At 30.8% G+C, this 16135-nt stretch overlaps 1 protein-coding gene across 1 annotated transcript; it reads left to right on the forward strand.

Moving 5' to 3' along the window:
- Positions 1–2721: 2721 nt before the first annotated feature.
- On the forward strand, positions 2722–15514 carry HESX1 (HESX homeobox 1). Its single transcript, XM_044078459.1, has 4 exons — positions 2722–3069; positions 5388–5581; positions 5769–5870; positions 14753–15514. The coding sequence occupies exons 1-4, from the start codon at positions 2913–2915 to the stop codon at positions 14858–14860; spliced, it is 561 nt and encodes a 186-aa protein (XP_043934394.1). The 5' UTR covers positions 2722–2912; the 3' UTR covers positions 14861–15514.
- The last annotated feature ends 621 nt before the right edge of the window (positions 15515–16135 follow it).

Here is a 16135-nt window from a genome sequence, read left to right on the forward strand (position 1 = left end):
CACAGAAAAGTCATTAAGATGTACCTGAGGTACTATATCTCAAATGTTCTTGGGGCTTCCATATACAAAAAATAAAGCATGTATTTTTAGACTTATGCTTCTGTAGTCCCCCCCCCCCCCCAACAGGTCGTGTGCTTCTGGGAGGGGAATTGACAAACATTTCAGAACAACTTCCCTAAAGATAATCTCTTGTACTGTTTCATATCATTTAGATCAAATACTGATATGTAATTATCTAATTGCTCCCCATCTTTTCATCCCTTTCTTCAATTTTCCTTTTTTTTTTGTTTCTCCAAACAAAGTTTGTTTTTCCTTTAATGCAGTCTAAACATGCTTAGTTTCTTACAAGTGTCATTTAATAAATAAAGTACTGATACCAGTAACTCAGCTAGTTTTAAATGCAAAAAAAAAAAAATGTAAGATGCAACATGGGCATTAATAGACTTGCACTTCTTTCGCATCTTCTACTTCATTATTGAAAGGAAGATATGGATATTCTGTTTTTTTCATACTTAAAAATAATGCTGTCTATTTAGTTCATTATTTGGGAAGAGACTTGCATGGAATGACTGCTGTGCCCAAGAACCAGCATACATTAGGTTATATTATATCCTACACTAGGTTACATTATATCCTATACTAGGTTACATTATAGCATACACTAGGTTACATTTTATCCTATGACATCAATGAGCACTCCCCAGATTCTTGTTTCTGCATAGTGACTTTAAACTGCCCCCCCCCCCGCTAGTTTAAATGTCTCAGTCATGTCACCAATGTGTCTCCTGTCTTTTCAATCATATACAAGCTCAGTTTGCAGAGCTTTATACTGCAGATGTTGCTACTTAGCACATGTATATTATTGCTGGCCAACATCTTGTGTATTTTCAGTACCTCTATTTTCCTCTTTAAATCACATATTCACAGCAAATTACTATGTTCCACATGGCAACTCACTAAGACTTTGCAGAAAGGGCAGAATAACGTCTGATCTCATCGAGACGATACACCCCCTCTCCGATTTATGACTCTCTTCTTTTCCCCACTCTCTTTCAAAAAACACTCACTAATACCATTCTATACAATACCACACACACACACACACGCACGCGCACACACACACACACACACACACACACACACACACACACACACACACACACACCTCAACAAGTCAATTTAATATCACTAGTATTAATTTCATTCTCTGGCTTCTCAGGTTAAGTCTACAGTTTAATCCTGGTTTAATGCTTATCAACATGTGTACCTATGCTGCATTTAATTGTGATACTTTACTGTTTGTTCTTGTTAATGTAAAGCTTATTTGCTTGTTCGTGTTATGTGGAGCTTTTCTCCCTGGGCCTCCAGTGAAAATGACCATCCTGCTAAACAAATGTAAAATAAAAATAAATAAATAAACAATGCTGTTGTTTTGTAAACTGTATCATTAATGTATAAACAGGTATTTTGCTTTCTTATAGCTTTCTGTGTGTCTCTTCCTTTTGCAGCCATTTTATTCAGTGAATTTTCACACTAATGTTAAAGGATGTGTGAAGATACACATAAGAGCCATACTGTTTATGACGCCAAGTGTAAATATAAAGACAGTGTTACCCAAACTAGCAAAAAGGACAGTGCAGCACCTGATACGTGATTCATTTTAACCACTTTGCCTCTGTATTAAAACTAGACAGTGTGGCAATAATGGCAGTATGAATCATAACAATAAGATAAGTATAAACAAAAACAGCCAATAATTTTCTTGGAATTGTGACAGGCTCTTATACAGTTAAATACTTTCAAATAAAATACCCTGCATGTATAATAAAATTATCAGAACAGCAAAGAATATAACCTTGCATACTGTAGGTCTTTCCAATTAAAACATGCAAGCAAATAAAAATTCAAACTCATAAACACAATAGCTGTATGAAAAGTAACTCCACAAAGAATGTATTTATTTCCCTGTTATCTCATCCAACAAAAATCCGTTAGAATTTTAACAGCATTATAATAGCATAATTCTCTGCATTCTAGTGGTTGGACTGATATTAATTTAAGTTTTACAAAGCAGTAAGCATAATGCATTTTAATGGGTAATAATGCATTTTAATGGGCACTGTATTCAGATTCAAGTGCTTCCATCAGTTCTTGCAGTAGTTTAAAAGGTAAATAAACAGGTAAGTCATGCATTTAACATATTTAGTGTAATTGTTCTTGCTAAGTAATCCAGGCAGACTGAAAACAATTACACAAAGCCTTAACAAGGTAGCTAACTCCATGTAGCATGCCTCATGCCAAATACTATTGTTTCTTTATTGACCAGCATTTATCATTACCATATGCATATGAAAAAGGGAGCTATTTCATAAGGATTACCCTAATAGTATTAAAAGATTATTGCATACATTTATTGAAAACATTTCACCTAAATGAGATTAAGGCCTATTAAATGAATGGTGCCCTAGTGTACTACATTCTTCACCGGTGCATTAAAATTTAGAAAATAATTTTATACCTTAACGCTTCTAAATAAAAGATGAGCATTTCATTTCCATAGGGACAATTCTGAGGAAAGTTAAGTAGTTGTTCTGGTTGGAAGAGATAACATTTTTTGTCTGACTTGGTGGCCCCCGTGCTCCTATTAGTTGCTAATTATCGTCAAACAAATAAACAATTACCTCCCACTGCCTGATGCTATTGCTGGGGGGTCCTCATTGAGATGGTAAAACTTTCCAGCTACCGGATTTTAATTACTGAGGCGGTAAATCCTACTCTCTTTGGAATCCACTTAGACGGGCTCTGGATCAGAGTTTAAGTACAGGTAGCAGGGAGCAGGGGCTTATAAAAGAGCCCCAGTCAGCCGATGGCGGCATTACACAAGGGCAGCACCCCTGGCATAACCCTGAGCCATGACTCTGTATGTAGCCGAGGTAGCCAAAGTCCGGGACAAAAGGTTTCCGCGCTGCTCCTTCTCCATTGAAAGAATTTTAGGACTAGATAGGAAGCAGGAACTCAGTCCAGCAGTAAAACTCCACAGGCCCTGGACTGGCTTGTACTACAGCTTAGGTACGTGCTATTAACTTTCTCTTTCTGTAACTCAGTTATTGTCATGCATTAATATCTGATAAAATACGATTTACTGAGTGGTCTGACGATTTTGTGAATTAAAACATCATTTCATGATAAGTGTTAAGCTGGTTGCACACCCGTCTTCACTGCTCACCATGCTCTTTGCCTATTCTTTGAGGGCTCCATATCTGCTTATAGGATCAGGATTCCAGAAAATCCTAATGATTGTTTACCTTTGGCAATAAAACGGTTAGTATTGGGTTAAAATATATCGGAACAAATGAGTAGGGGGTCATCATGTTTGTAAACATTAATGCATTTTGGTTCTGAATCATAAATTCCTTGTCTAATAACAGTACACAAGCTTTACTATGCCTGTAAAGTGCGTTTCTGTTTAACTGAAAATAATTTCTAATAAAGCGCCTCAAACAGATGTGCATCGTAACTATGCGGACGGGTAATTACGGTGCATTTCAATATGGACAAGGTTGCATTTCAGCTACCACAATCTATACTAATAAAAATACTGTACAACAACCTCTTTCCACTGCCCACAGGGGTCGGGCGAAATGAATTGCTTGCTAAGCCTGTGCGAAAGTGCGCACATCGGTGCAACTTTGCAGTCAAAACATGGGCGGACTTACCTAGCAATCGCTGCTGACATCTGCAAAGTGTTATGATTTTTGGCCTCAAATTTAGACAGGCTCTTCCTAAATTTACCGATTTTCTTCACAAATCAGATCTGTTTATGGGTACATACCTTATTAAAGAAATAAACTAAACCTATGCAGAGATCCTCTATCATTACTTATATAGGGTCTGATATATGCAAATCTTTTATTATGAAATAATGACAAACTGTTCTTCCAGACTCTGCTATGAATTTTAAAAGTCAGTGCTAGAATTCTTAATGGTCACAAGATGAAAGGAATGAACATGGTTGATGCTTACATTCAAAGAAGCAAAAAAAAGTGAACTGTAGAAAATGAACAGGATCGAGCGTGGAATATGTCATTCCCACCACCCTATTTTTGTCAATAATCAATTTAATGATTTTAAAGTTAAGATGCTGCAAACTTTATAAGTCTCAGTATAGAAAATGTAGCAAATGATCTGGAGAAAGTGAACAGGAGCGAATGTGCCGCTTCATCCTTTATTTATTTATTTAATTAATTTATTTATTATCAAAAATAGTTTTACTTATTTTAAAATTAAGAAGATGGTCATAACATTTATGAAGGACAGCACATGACTGTAACATCTGAAAACAAACATCATATGTAAGTTTGTTCTCATAATAAGTGTGTGCGGGTGAATAGATTTATGTCAGATTATGCAGTGTTGCTTATGGTCAAAACCATAGGCTTTCCGAAAACTCGAACAGTGCAAAAACAACACAATCTATATTTTTGCAGGGGGTCAAGCCCCCTTGAAGCCCAACACCACCTGAAAATTATATACAACTTTTGAGGTCGCACTACAGTGGGGAAATGGCAAATTCCCTGATCCCCACTGTACCGTGATCTCAGTGCAACCACCTTGAGTTCTTGGAAAGTCGACTATAGGGTCATAACCATACGACGTTTGACTTTCTGAACACTCAGTAATCTGATATGACATAATATATCACACACATACCACCTCCATACAAACTAACTATATTCACCGGCATAGTCTGCAAACAGTGAAACAAAAGAAGGTGTCTTCCACAATTCAATTAAAATGAAAGTATGAATTGCTCCAATACTTACACTTTTTGACAATGAGCATTTGAGACTGTCAGAAAAGAGTTGTATAGAATGACATATGCAAAGACTAAATAAATAGCAGAACCAAATTATAGTTTTTTTTACTGCTGCTAGAAATAACATTTATAAATAAACACTCAAATGAACATTTTTGATTCTGTGAATTGTATTTCATATGTTCATAGGTAAGTATTGGGCTAGCTACCCTTGTGGGTCATTTTAAGTCTAGCCAGTTTCCATTTTATTTATTTATTTATGCATTTATGTATTTATTTATTTCTAAATATGTGATGTATATGTTAGCACTTCAAACTGTGCTGCAAGTTATTTTTCATATCATGCTCATCAGATTCTGGCTTTTACTTTTATATATTTATATGAAATCAAAGATTTCTGAGCATCAGCCTTTTCCTGTCACTATCACCATCCCCACCTCACTCAGCAACAACTTAAAGAAAGGAATTATAACTTTTTCTTTTTCTAGCATTCAGCTCATTATATACTTACTTTGTAACATTTTTACAGGTGTTCTGCTTAAATGAACATTTTCCTGTCCATCTTTTTTAGGTCAGGATGGCAGCCTGTGTCCAAAATTTCCAATTCTGTCTTACGAAATCCCGTTGCTTCACAATATATCTCAATCAATGACAGAAAGGATTTCATCATGTGAGAGATATTCAGAGACTGATAAACCATCATACAAAAGAGAACTAAGCTGGTACAGAGGCAGACGCCCAAGGACTGCTTTTACAAGAAATCAGGTACTATAACATACAAGTCTTATGTTTAGAAAATTAACTGAACTGACCAATTTGTTTATTCCCATATCAGTGTTAATGGCATTAAGCCAAGTACTGTACTAATAAGGCATGTTTTACTCAGCTGTATAGACTTGTGAAGTTATTTGCTTTTCATCTTCTTGAAGGTAATATGATTGTTTATTTTCAGATTGAAATGCTGGAGAATGTATTTCAAGTAAATTCTTACCCAGGGATTGATGTAAGGGAAGACCTAGCTCAGAAACTGGATTTGGATGAAGACCGAATTCAGGTACTTTAGTAATACTGTGGGTATGTCACTTGAAGGAACAATACAGTTACTAAACTTGAAAGGTTTGTGTAGTGTTCCTAATATTGTTTTCTTTCTATAGACCCTCATCTCCACTGGATTAATCAGTGTCAGACAGTGTTGAACTCTTATGAATGTGTTTCCCTGTAGCATATGTCTAAAAAGAATGTGTCAGCTCAGGAGATGTACCTCCAATGAACACACCACCATACACTGGTGTCACCTAACTTTTATATATTTGTATCCATTCAGTTTTGAATGGGGCCTACGTATGTTTTGCAGAAAACTGATTCAGAGACAGGTGCATTCTGTAGGTGAGGAATAATACTAGTCTTAAAAATGTTTCCATTTGATAGTGTTAGGGCAGATAATCAGTTACCTGCTCTCTAATCATGTAACGTCATGAGCCCTTCCTTAGGTAGGCTGCAGTACATCTAAAAAGGAATGTAGCCAGACATTAATGTTTTACATGCATGTTTGGAAATTTTCTCCCCAGGCCTCTACTGAGAAGGGTTTTTTGCACCCAGCTGGACTTTCCCATAAATAAAAGCAATAAATAAATACTTAGATGTGTCCATTTTGTTTCTAGAGACAAGAGCGTACACAGTAATGACAGCAATATAGACATGTAAACAAAATGCTTAAGAGAAAGAAATGCTCCTATAAAATGACCTTTATGAACTGCAGGGAGGCAGCATCTGAAAATGAAGTGTATGTTCATTTTATTGCTGGCAAAATTTGTAGCAATGTGAATTTTTAGATGATACCGGGTGGGTGCAACAGTATGATGTCCTGAGTACAAAACTGATTATTTTTGCTGATTGCTTATATTTCTTATCTAAACAATGGCTATTTCCTTTAAATATTTATATTCTGGGTGACATTTTCTCAATTGCTTGAATTTAATTCTGCTAGTCTTTTAGGTTTTTAATTTATTTTCAGTTGTAAATACAGGTGGCAGCCTGTACATTTCTTCTGCGTAACGTTTTGTATTTTCCCAGCAGTTCATAACTTTATGGCATAAGAAAGGTGGTATGACAGAAAACTTGTATTAGTTGCTGGCATTGGAAAGTTCCCATTTATTCCAGCTGTCATGCTACCTGAGCAGGTATTAAATGGAATTTAAATAGTATTATTATCAACCTCTGTCCCTCACTTCCAACAAAGACACAAAGAGACAGAAGCTGTCAGGATGCACAACCTTCACAGATAATTCATATCCCAGATGCCAGCTGCTGATATACATTACTGTAAAATGTTATAGTCTATGTGTCACCTTTCAAGGTGCCAGGCACATTACTGCATACTATGGGTGCAAGGGGGATAAATGTGCAGTATTTTGTCAATGTTTTTTTTAATTTACACATAAGTAAATATTCAGTGAGAGTCAAACCCTGTATCTTGTGTCTGTGAGGTAAACACACTAGCCATTATGCCAACCTCCCAGCATAGACAGCTGGCAAGTAATGCTGCCAGTTAAAAACAGTGAAACTCAGTTTCTGAAGGATAAGTATTTATGGAAAGAAGTTTTAACAAATGTAGTCATACTGTAAACTCTGTGCATTAAGTTTTGCTTATTGTGTGATCCTGCTATTACAGTTAGAATGCTTATAAATTTAGAATATTCAGTATTCAAATTAACTGGGCCAGTTATGGAAGTGCTACTGAAAAGTGTACAGAACTGTAAATTGTGTGGTGGATGGAAACTTAGTTTGGTCTATAGCATTGAAGAGAATTTTCACTTTTTTAAATGATTTTACTACTGTAGCATTTTTAAAATGATTTTAGTAATACAGCCTATTTAAACTTTAAACGATGCCATAACCATAAATGAAAATATCATTGTCTGCTTCTATTTCTTCCTACTCCCTGTCTATATTCTGCTACAGATACAATCAAGAAATCTCTTGTGAAAGTTACTATAAACAGTGGCTTCTAGGCTACAGTGGATTATACATGCTTAGAAATATGAGATTAAAATACAGACATTAATGTGCACAATTCATTCTCATACTATATATGCATATACATGCATGGGTGTGTCATGTTTATACTTGGAAGGTGTCTGTAACTATGATTTAAAAATTTAAATGAAAATGAAATCATTAATAAAATGTTTTCAAATGTATGTCCATTCTTCTGTGTATGGTGCATGTTCCTATCTGTGTTCTTCACCAATTTTAACTTTGTATTTAGAATATATTAGTGCAGCATAGCGTATAATAATATGTACCCTTAACTTTGTATTTTAGAATATATTAGTACAGCATAGTGTATAATACCTTTAACTTTGTATTTTAGAATATATTAGTACAGCATAGCGTATAGGAATATGTACCTTTAACTTTGTATTTTAGAATATATTAGTACAGCATAGTGTATAATAATATGTACCTTTAACTTTGTATTTTAGAATATATTAGTACAGCATAGCATATAATAATATGTACCTTTAACTTTGTATTTTAGAATATATTAGTACAGCATAGTGTATAATAATATGTACCTTTAACTTTGTATTTTAGAATATATTAGTACAGCATAGCGTATAGGAATATGTACCTTTAACTTTGTATTTTAGAATATATTAGTACAGCATAGCGTATAATAATATGTACCCTTAACTTTGTATTTTAGAATATATTAGTACAGCATAGTGTATAATAATATGTACCTTTAACTTTGTATTTTAGAATATATTAGTACAGCATAGCGTATAATAATATGTACCTTTAACTTTGTATTTTAGAATATATTAGTACAGCATAGTGTATAATAATATGTACCTTTAACTTTGTATTTTAGAATATATTAGTACAGCATAGTGTATAATAATATGTACCCTTAACTTTGTATTTTAGAATATATTAGTACAGCATAGCGTATAATATGTACCTTTAACTTTGTATTTTAGAATATATTAGTACAGCATAGTGTATAATAATATGTACCTTTAACTTTGTATTTTAGAATATATTAGTACAGCATAGTGTATAATAATATGTACCTTTAACTTTGTATTTTAGAATATATTAGTACAGCATAGTGTATAATAATATGTACCTTTAACTTTGTATTTTAGAATATATTAGTACAGCATAGTGTATAATAATATGTACCTTTAACTTTGTATTTTAGAATATATTAGTACAGCATAGTATAATAATATGTACCTTTAACTTTGTATTTTAGAATATATTAGTACAGCATAGTGTATAATAATATGTACCTTTAACTTTGTATTTTAGAATATATTAGTACAGCATAGCGTATAGGAATATGTACCTTTAACTTTGTATTTTAGAATATATTAGTACAGCATAGCGTATAGGAATATGTACCTTTAACTTTGTATTTTAGAATATATTAGTACAGCATAGTGTATAATAATATGTACCTTTAACTTTGTATTTTAGAATATATTAGTACAGCATAGTGTATAATAATATGTACCTTTAACTTTGTATTTTAGAATATATTAGTACAGCATAGTGTATAATAATATGTACCTTTAACTTTGTATTTTAGAATATATTAGTACAGCATAGCGTATAGGAATATGTACCTTTAACTTTGTATTTTAGAATATATTAGTACAGCATAGTGTATAATAATATGTACCTTTAACTTTGTATTTTAGAATATATTAGTACAGCATAGCGTATAGGAATATGTACCTTTAACTTTGTATTTTAGAATATATTAGTACAGCATAGTGTATAATAATATGTACCTTTAACTTTGTATTTTAGAATATATTAGTACAGCATAGCGTATAGGAATATGTACCTTTAACTTTGTATTTTAGAATATATTAGTACAGCATAGTGTATAATAATATGTACCTTTAACTTTGTATTTTAGAATATATTAGTACAGCATAGTGTATAATAATATGTACCTTTAACTTTGTATTTTAGAATATATTAGTACAGCATAGCGTATAGGAATATGTACCTTTAACTTTGTATTTTAGAATATATTAGTACAGCATAGTGTATAATAATATGTACCTTTAACTTTGTATTTTAGAATATATTAGTACAGCATAGCGTATAGGAATATGTACCTTTAACTTTGTATTTTAGAATATATTAGTACAGCATAGTGTATAATAATATGTACCTTTAACTTTGTATTTTAGAATATATTAGTACAGCATAGTGTATAATAATATGTACCTTTAACTTTGTATTTTAGAATATATTAGTACAGCATAGCGTATAGGAATATGTACCTTTAACTTTGTATTTTAGAATATATTAGTACAGCATAGTGTATAATAATATGTACCTTTAACTTTGTATTTTAGAATATATTAGTACAGCATAGCGTATAGGAATATGTACCTTTAACTTTGTATTTTAGAATATATTAGTACAGCATAGTGTATAATAATATGTACCTTTAACTTTGTATTTTAGAATATATTAGTACAGCATAGTGTATAATAATATGTACCTTTAACTTTGTATTTTAGAATATATTAGTACAGCATAGCGTATAATAATATGTACCCTTAACTTTGTATTTTAGAATATATTAGTACAGCATAGTGTATAAGAATATGTACATTTAACTTTTGTATTTTAGAATATATTAGTACAGCATAGTGTATAATAATATGTACCTTTAACTTTGTATTTTAGAATATATTAGTACAGCATAGTGTATAATAATATGTACCTTTAACTTTGTATTTTAGAATATATTAGTACAGCATAGTGTATAATAATATGTACCCTTAACTTTGTATTTTAGAATATATTAGTACAGCATAGTGTATAAGAATATGTACATTTAACTTTTGTATTTTAGAATATATTAGTACAGCATAGTGTATAATAATATGTACCTTTAACTTTGTATTTTAGAATATATTAGTACAGCATAGCGTATAGGAATATGTACCTTTAACTTTGTATTTTAGAATATATTAGTACAGCATAGTGTATAATAATATGTACCTTTAACTTTGTATTTTAGAATATATTAGTACAGCATAGTGTATAATAATATGTACCTTTAACTTTGTATTTTAGAATATATTAGTACAGCATAGTGTATAATAATATGTACCTTTAACTTTGTATTTTAGAATATATTAGTACAGCATAGCATACAGGAATATGTACCTTTAACTTTGTATTTTAGAATATATTAGTACAGCATAGCGTATAATAATATGTACCTTTAACTTTGTATTTTAGAATATATTAGTACAGCATAGCGTATAGGAATATGTACCTTTAACTTTGTATTTTAGAATATATTAGTACAGCATAGCGTATAGGAATATGTACCTTTAACTTTGTATTTTAGAATATATTAGTACAGCATAGTGTATAATAATATGTACCTTTAACTTTGTATTTTAGAATATATTAGTACAGCATAGCGTATAGGAATATGTACCTTTAACTTTGTATTTTAGAATATATTAGTACAGCATAGTGTATAATAATATGTACCTTTAACTTTGTATTTTAGAATATATTAGTACAGCATAGCGTATAGGAATATGTACCTTTAACTTTGTATTTTAGAATATATTAGTACAGCATAGTGTATAATAATATGTACCTTTAACTTTGTATTTTAGAATATATTAGTACAGCATAGCGTATAGGAATATGTACCTTTAACTTTGTATTTTAGAATATATTAGTACAGCATAGTGTATAATAATATGTACCTTTAACTTTGTATTTTAGAATATATTAGTACAGCATAGCGTATAGGAATATGTACCTTTAACTTTGTATTTTAGAATATATTAGTACAGCATAGTGTATAATAATATGTACCTTTAACTTTGTATTTTAGAATATATTAATACAGCATAGCATACAGGAATATGTACCTTTAACTTTGTATTTTAGAATATATTAGCACAGCATAGTGTATAATAATATGTACCTTTAACTTTGTATTTTAGAATATATTAGTACAGCATAGCGTATAGGAATATGTACCTTTAACTTTGTATTTTAGAATATATTAGTACAGCATAGTGTATAATAATATGTACCTTTAACTTTGTATTTTAGAATATATTAGTACAGCATAGCGTATAGGAATATGTACCTTTAACTTTGTATTTTAGAATATATTAGTACAGCATAGTGTATAATAATATGTACCTTTAACTTTGTATTTTAGAATATATTAGTACAGCATAGTGTATAATAATATGTACCTTTAACTTTGTATTTTAGAATATATTAGTACAGCATAGTATAATAATATGTACCCTTAACTTTGTATTTTAGAATATATTAGTACAGCATAGTGTATAATAATATGTACCTTTAACTTTGTATTTTAGAATATATTAGTACAGCATAGCGTATAATAATATGTACCCTTAACTTTGTATTTTAGAATATATTAGTACAGCATAGTGTATAATAATATGTACCTTTAACTTTGTATTTTAGAATATATTAGTACAGCATAGCGTATAAGAATATGTACCTTTAACTTTGTATTTTAGAATATATTAGTACAGCATAGCATATAGGAATATGTACCTTTAACTTTGTATTTTAGAATATATTAGTACAGCATAGTGTATAATAATATGTACCTTTAACTTTGTATTTTAGAATATATTAGTACAGCATAGCGTATAGGAATATGTACCTTTAACTTTGTATTTTAGAATATATTAGTACAGCATAGCGTATAATAATATGTACCTTTAACTTTGTATTTTAGAATATATTAGTACAGCATAGCGTATAATAATATGTACCTTTAACTTTGTATTTTAGAATATATTAGTACAGCATAGCGTATAGGAATCTGTACCTTTAACTTTGTATTTTAGAATATATTAGTACAGCATAGCGTATAGGAATATGTACCTTTAACTTTGTATTTTAGAATATATTAGTACAGCATAGTGTATAATAATATGTACCTTTAACTTTGTATTTTAGAATATATTAGTACAGCATAGCGTATAGGAATATGTACCTTTAACTTTGTATTTTAGAATATATTAGTACAGCATAGCGTATAATAATATGTACCTTTAACTTTGTATTTTAGAATATATTAGTACAGCATAGTGTATAATAATATGTACCTTTAACTTTGTATTTTAGAATATATTAGTACAGCATAGCGTATAGGAATATGTACCTTTAACTTTGTATTTTAGAATATATTAGTACAGCATAGCGTATAGGAATATGTACCTTTAACTTTGTATTTTAGAATATATTAGTACAGCATAGTGTATAATAATATGTACCTTTAACTTTGTATTTTAGAATATATTAGTACAGCATAGTGTATAATAATATGTACCTTTAACTTTGTATTTTAGAATATATTAGTACAGCATAGTGTATAATAATATGTACCTTTAACTTTGTATTTTAGAATATATTAGTACAGCATAGTGTATAATAATATGTACCTTTAACTTTGTATTTTAGAATATATTAGTACAGCATAGCGTATAATAATATGTACCCTTAACTTTGTATTTTAGAATATATTAGTACAGCATAGTGTATAATAATATGTACCTTTAACTTTGTATTTTAGAATATATTAGTACAGCATAGCGTATAGGAATATGTACCTTTAACTTTGTATTTTAGAATATATTAGTACAGCATAGTGTATAATAATATGTACCTTTAACTTTGTATTTTAGAATATATTAGTACAGCATAGCGTATAGGAATATGTACCTTTAACTTTGTATTTTAGAATATATTAGTACAGCATAGTGTATAATAATATGTACCTTTAACTTTGTATTTTAGAATATATTAGTACAGCATAGCGTATAGGAATATGTACCTTTAACTTTGTATTTTAGAATATATTAGTACAGCATAGCATACAGGAATATGTACCTTTAACTTTGTATTTTAGAATATATTAGCACAGCATAGCGTATAATAATATGTACCCTTAACTTTGTATTTTAGAATATATTAGTACAGCATAGTGTATAATAATATGTACCTTTAACTTTGTATTTTAGAATATATTAGTACAGCATAGTGTATAAGAATATGTACATTTAACTTTTGTATTTTAGAATATATTAGTACAGCATAGTGTATAATAATATGTACCTTTAACTTTGTATTTTAGAATATATTAGTACAGCATAGTGTATAATAATATGTACCTTTAACTTTGTATTTTAGAATATATTAGTACAGCATAGCGTATAAGAATATGTACCTTTAACTTTGTATTTTAGAATATATTAGTACAGCATAGCGTATAATAATATGTACCTTTAACTTTGTATTTTAGAATATATTAGTACAGCATAGCATATAGGAATATGTGTGCACACAGAGTAGGAGGCATGACCAGTAATTCACAGATTAGATACCTATTGGAAAAGAAAATAGATGAAATTTCAAAATGTTTCTGCAACCTGGCAGTTGATAATCTCTGCTTCTACATGGCAGGACAGTTTTAAATAAGCATAAACAAAATGATCTACTGAAAAGAAGGAAGAATCAGAATAAAAAAGATCAAACAGATCCTTCAGATAACTAGATCCCAGTTAACATTTTACTCGAAACAACACCACTTACAGTTGGCCCTCCTTTGAATAGATATCACAGTGAAATCATATTATGAGACAAACATTGAAACCAATGTTATGATTACTAATTTTACTACACAATTTTGTCATATTATAACCATCAAACATTCGTCTATATACGCCTCAGCTATAGAAGTGTTATTTCAAGAAGGTGGGGCATACACACCATTGTTGCTTTATTTTATTGGTTCTTTTCATTATTAATTTAAAATGCTATAACTAAGCAGCATTTTGCCAATACATGATTTTATGCATCACTTTCTTATCATTTCAGATCTGGTTTCAAAACCGCCGTGCAAAACTTAAACGGTCTCATCGTGAATCGCAATTTCTGATAGTGAAGAATGCATTCACAAACTTGCAAGAACAGACTGCTCAGTGAAATTAACAAAACTTTGGACATACATGGGGCAGATCAAACTTCAATGATCTAAAATAATACTTTAGAATTAGCAAGTGTATGTTGTAAGCATCAGCTATGAAAACCTCTTAGATGAGAGTAACTGAATTCAGCTGCCATATGAGTGATTTCAGCAATGATTAAATATGATGTACTCTGAGATGCTAAGGCCTGGCGTATGATTTACCCGACATGGAGGGTAAGGAAGTCAAAACCCCTTGGATATTTTTAGTAAAGGTGTCAGCTGATGCTTAGTATCTGACTTTGTGTTGTCCAAAGGAAATAAAACTGTGTAGACATGTACTCTTTGTAGTCTTATGCACTTTTGTACAGACCCTATCTTTAATATGCCTCATAAATGTTTTAGTAAAGTCTTTTTTATGTGACTAGCACATTAATAATGCAAGTGAAACTTACTGTAATGTATGACAGTACATATCTTAAACTAACTTAGTGAGCCCTAATTTTATTTAAAAAAAATGAAAATTGTGGTCCTGATGTGTATTTAATGTCCTGTCATATTGTCTTCTACCTTTCAAAATGTTAGAGTAAATGTTGTCATTTATAGTGTATATAATTAAAGAGTTTTGCAAGATATGTACAAACACATAGAAATCTTCAGTGGTTTCATTTGAAAGAATGGTAATATTATTGCTTTTATTTGTTATATAAAATAAACTTTTTCGGTATCATATACGTTTTTTTTTAATTGGCATCATTTACTTTAACTGGGAAATTAGCTCTTTGTTTTCTGTTCCTGGTACAGAGTACTGCTACAGGGAATGCCAATACCCATATCTTTTAAAGTGACAGTGCTGTTCAGAGACCACAGGGATAATCGTTTTGGTATTCCCCTGTAGTACACTAGTGGACATTGCTCCTCATTTTAGTACCACGGTTGTTATGTGTGTAAACTGCTGCTGTGGATATTCTCTATTTGGTGTACTTATTCAAGAGTTTCATTTATTCAGATGTGGTTTCATATTTGAGGGTTTTTTGCTGTACTTAGCTTTCTTGCCATTTTACCTTGGTCTAGTACATACACAGTTAAGAGGAAACAGGATTCACATGTTCAACTGGACCCTACAGGGCAACAATTTATTTAATTTATTTATTTTTGTGGGTTGTGACAGTTTTGCAAGTGTGGGTGGAATAGTTTCAGACCAGGCCCAAATGGATATTTCTACAGATGAGGAAATTTGACCATGAGACTGTGGAAATCTCTTTACGCTTAAGTGATATGATTGCCTTATGTAT

The sequence above is a fragment of the Protopterus annectens genome, chromosome 7.part1 (assembly GCF_019279795.1).
Source record: "Protopterus annectens isolate FY-2018-M chromosome 7.part1, PAN1.0, whole genome shotgun sequence".
NCBI classification, from domain to species: Eukaryota; Metazoa; Chordata; order Ceratodontiformes; family Protopteridae; genus Protopterus; species Protopterus annectens.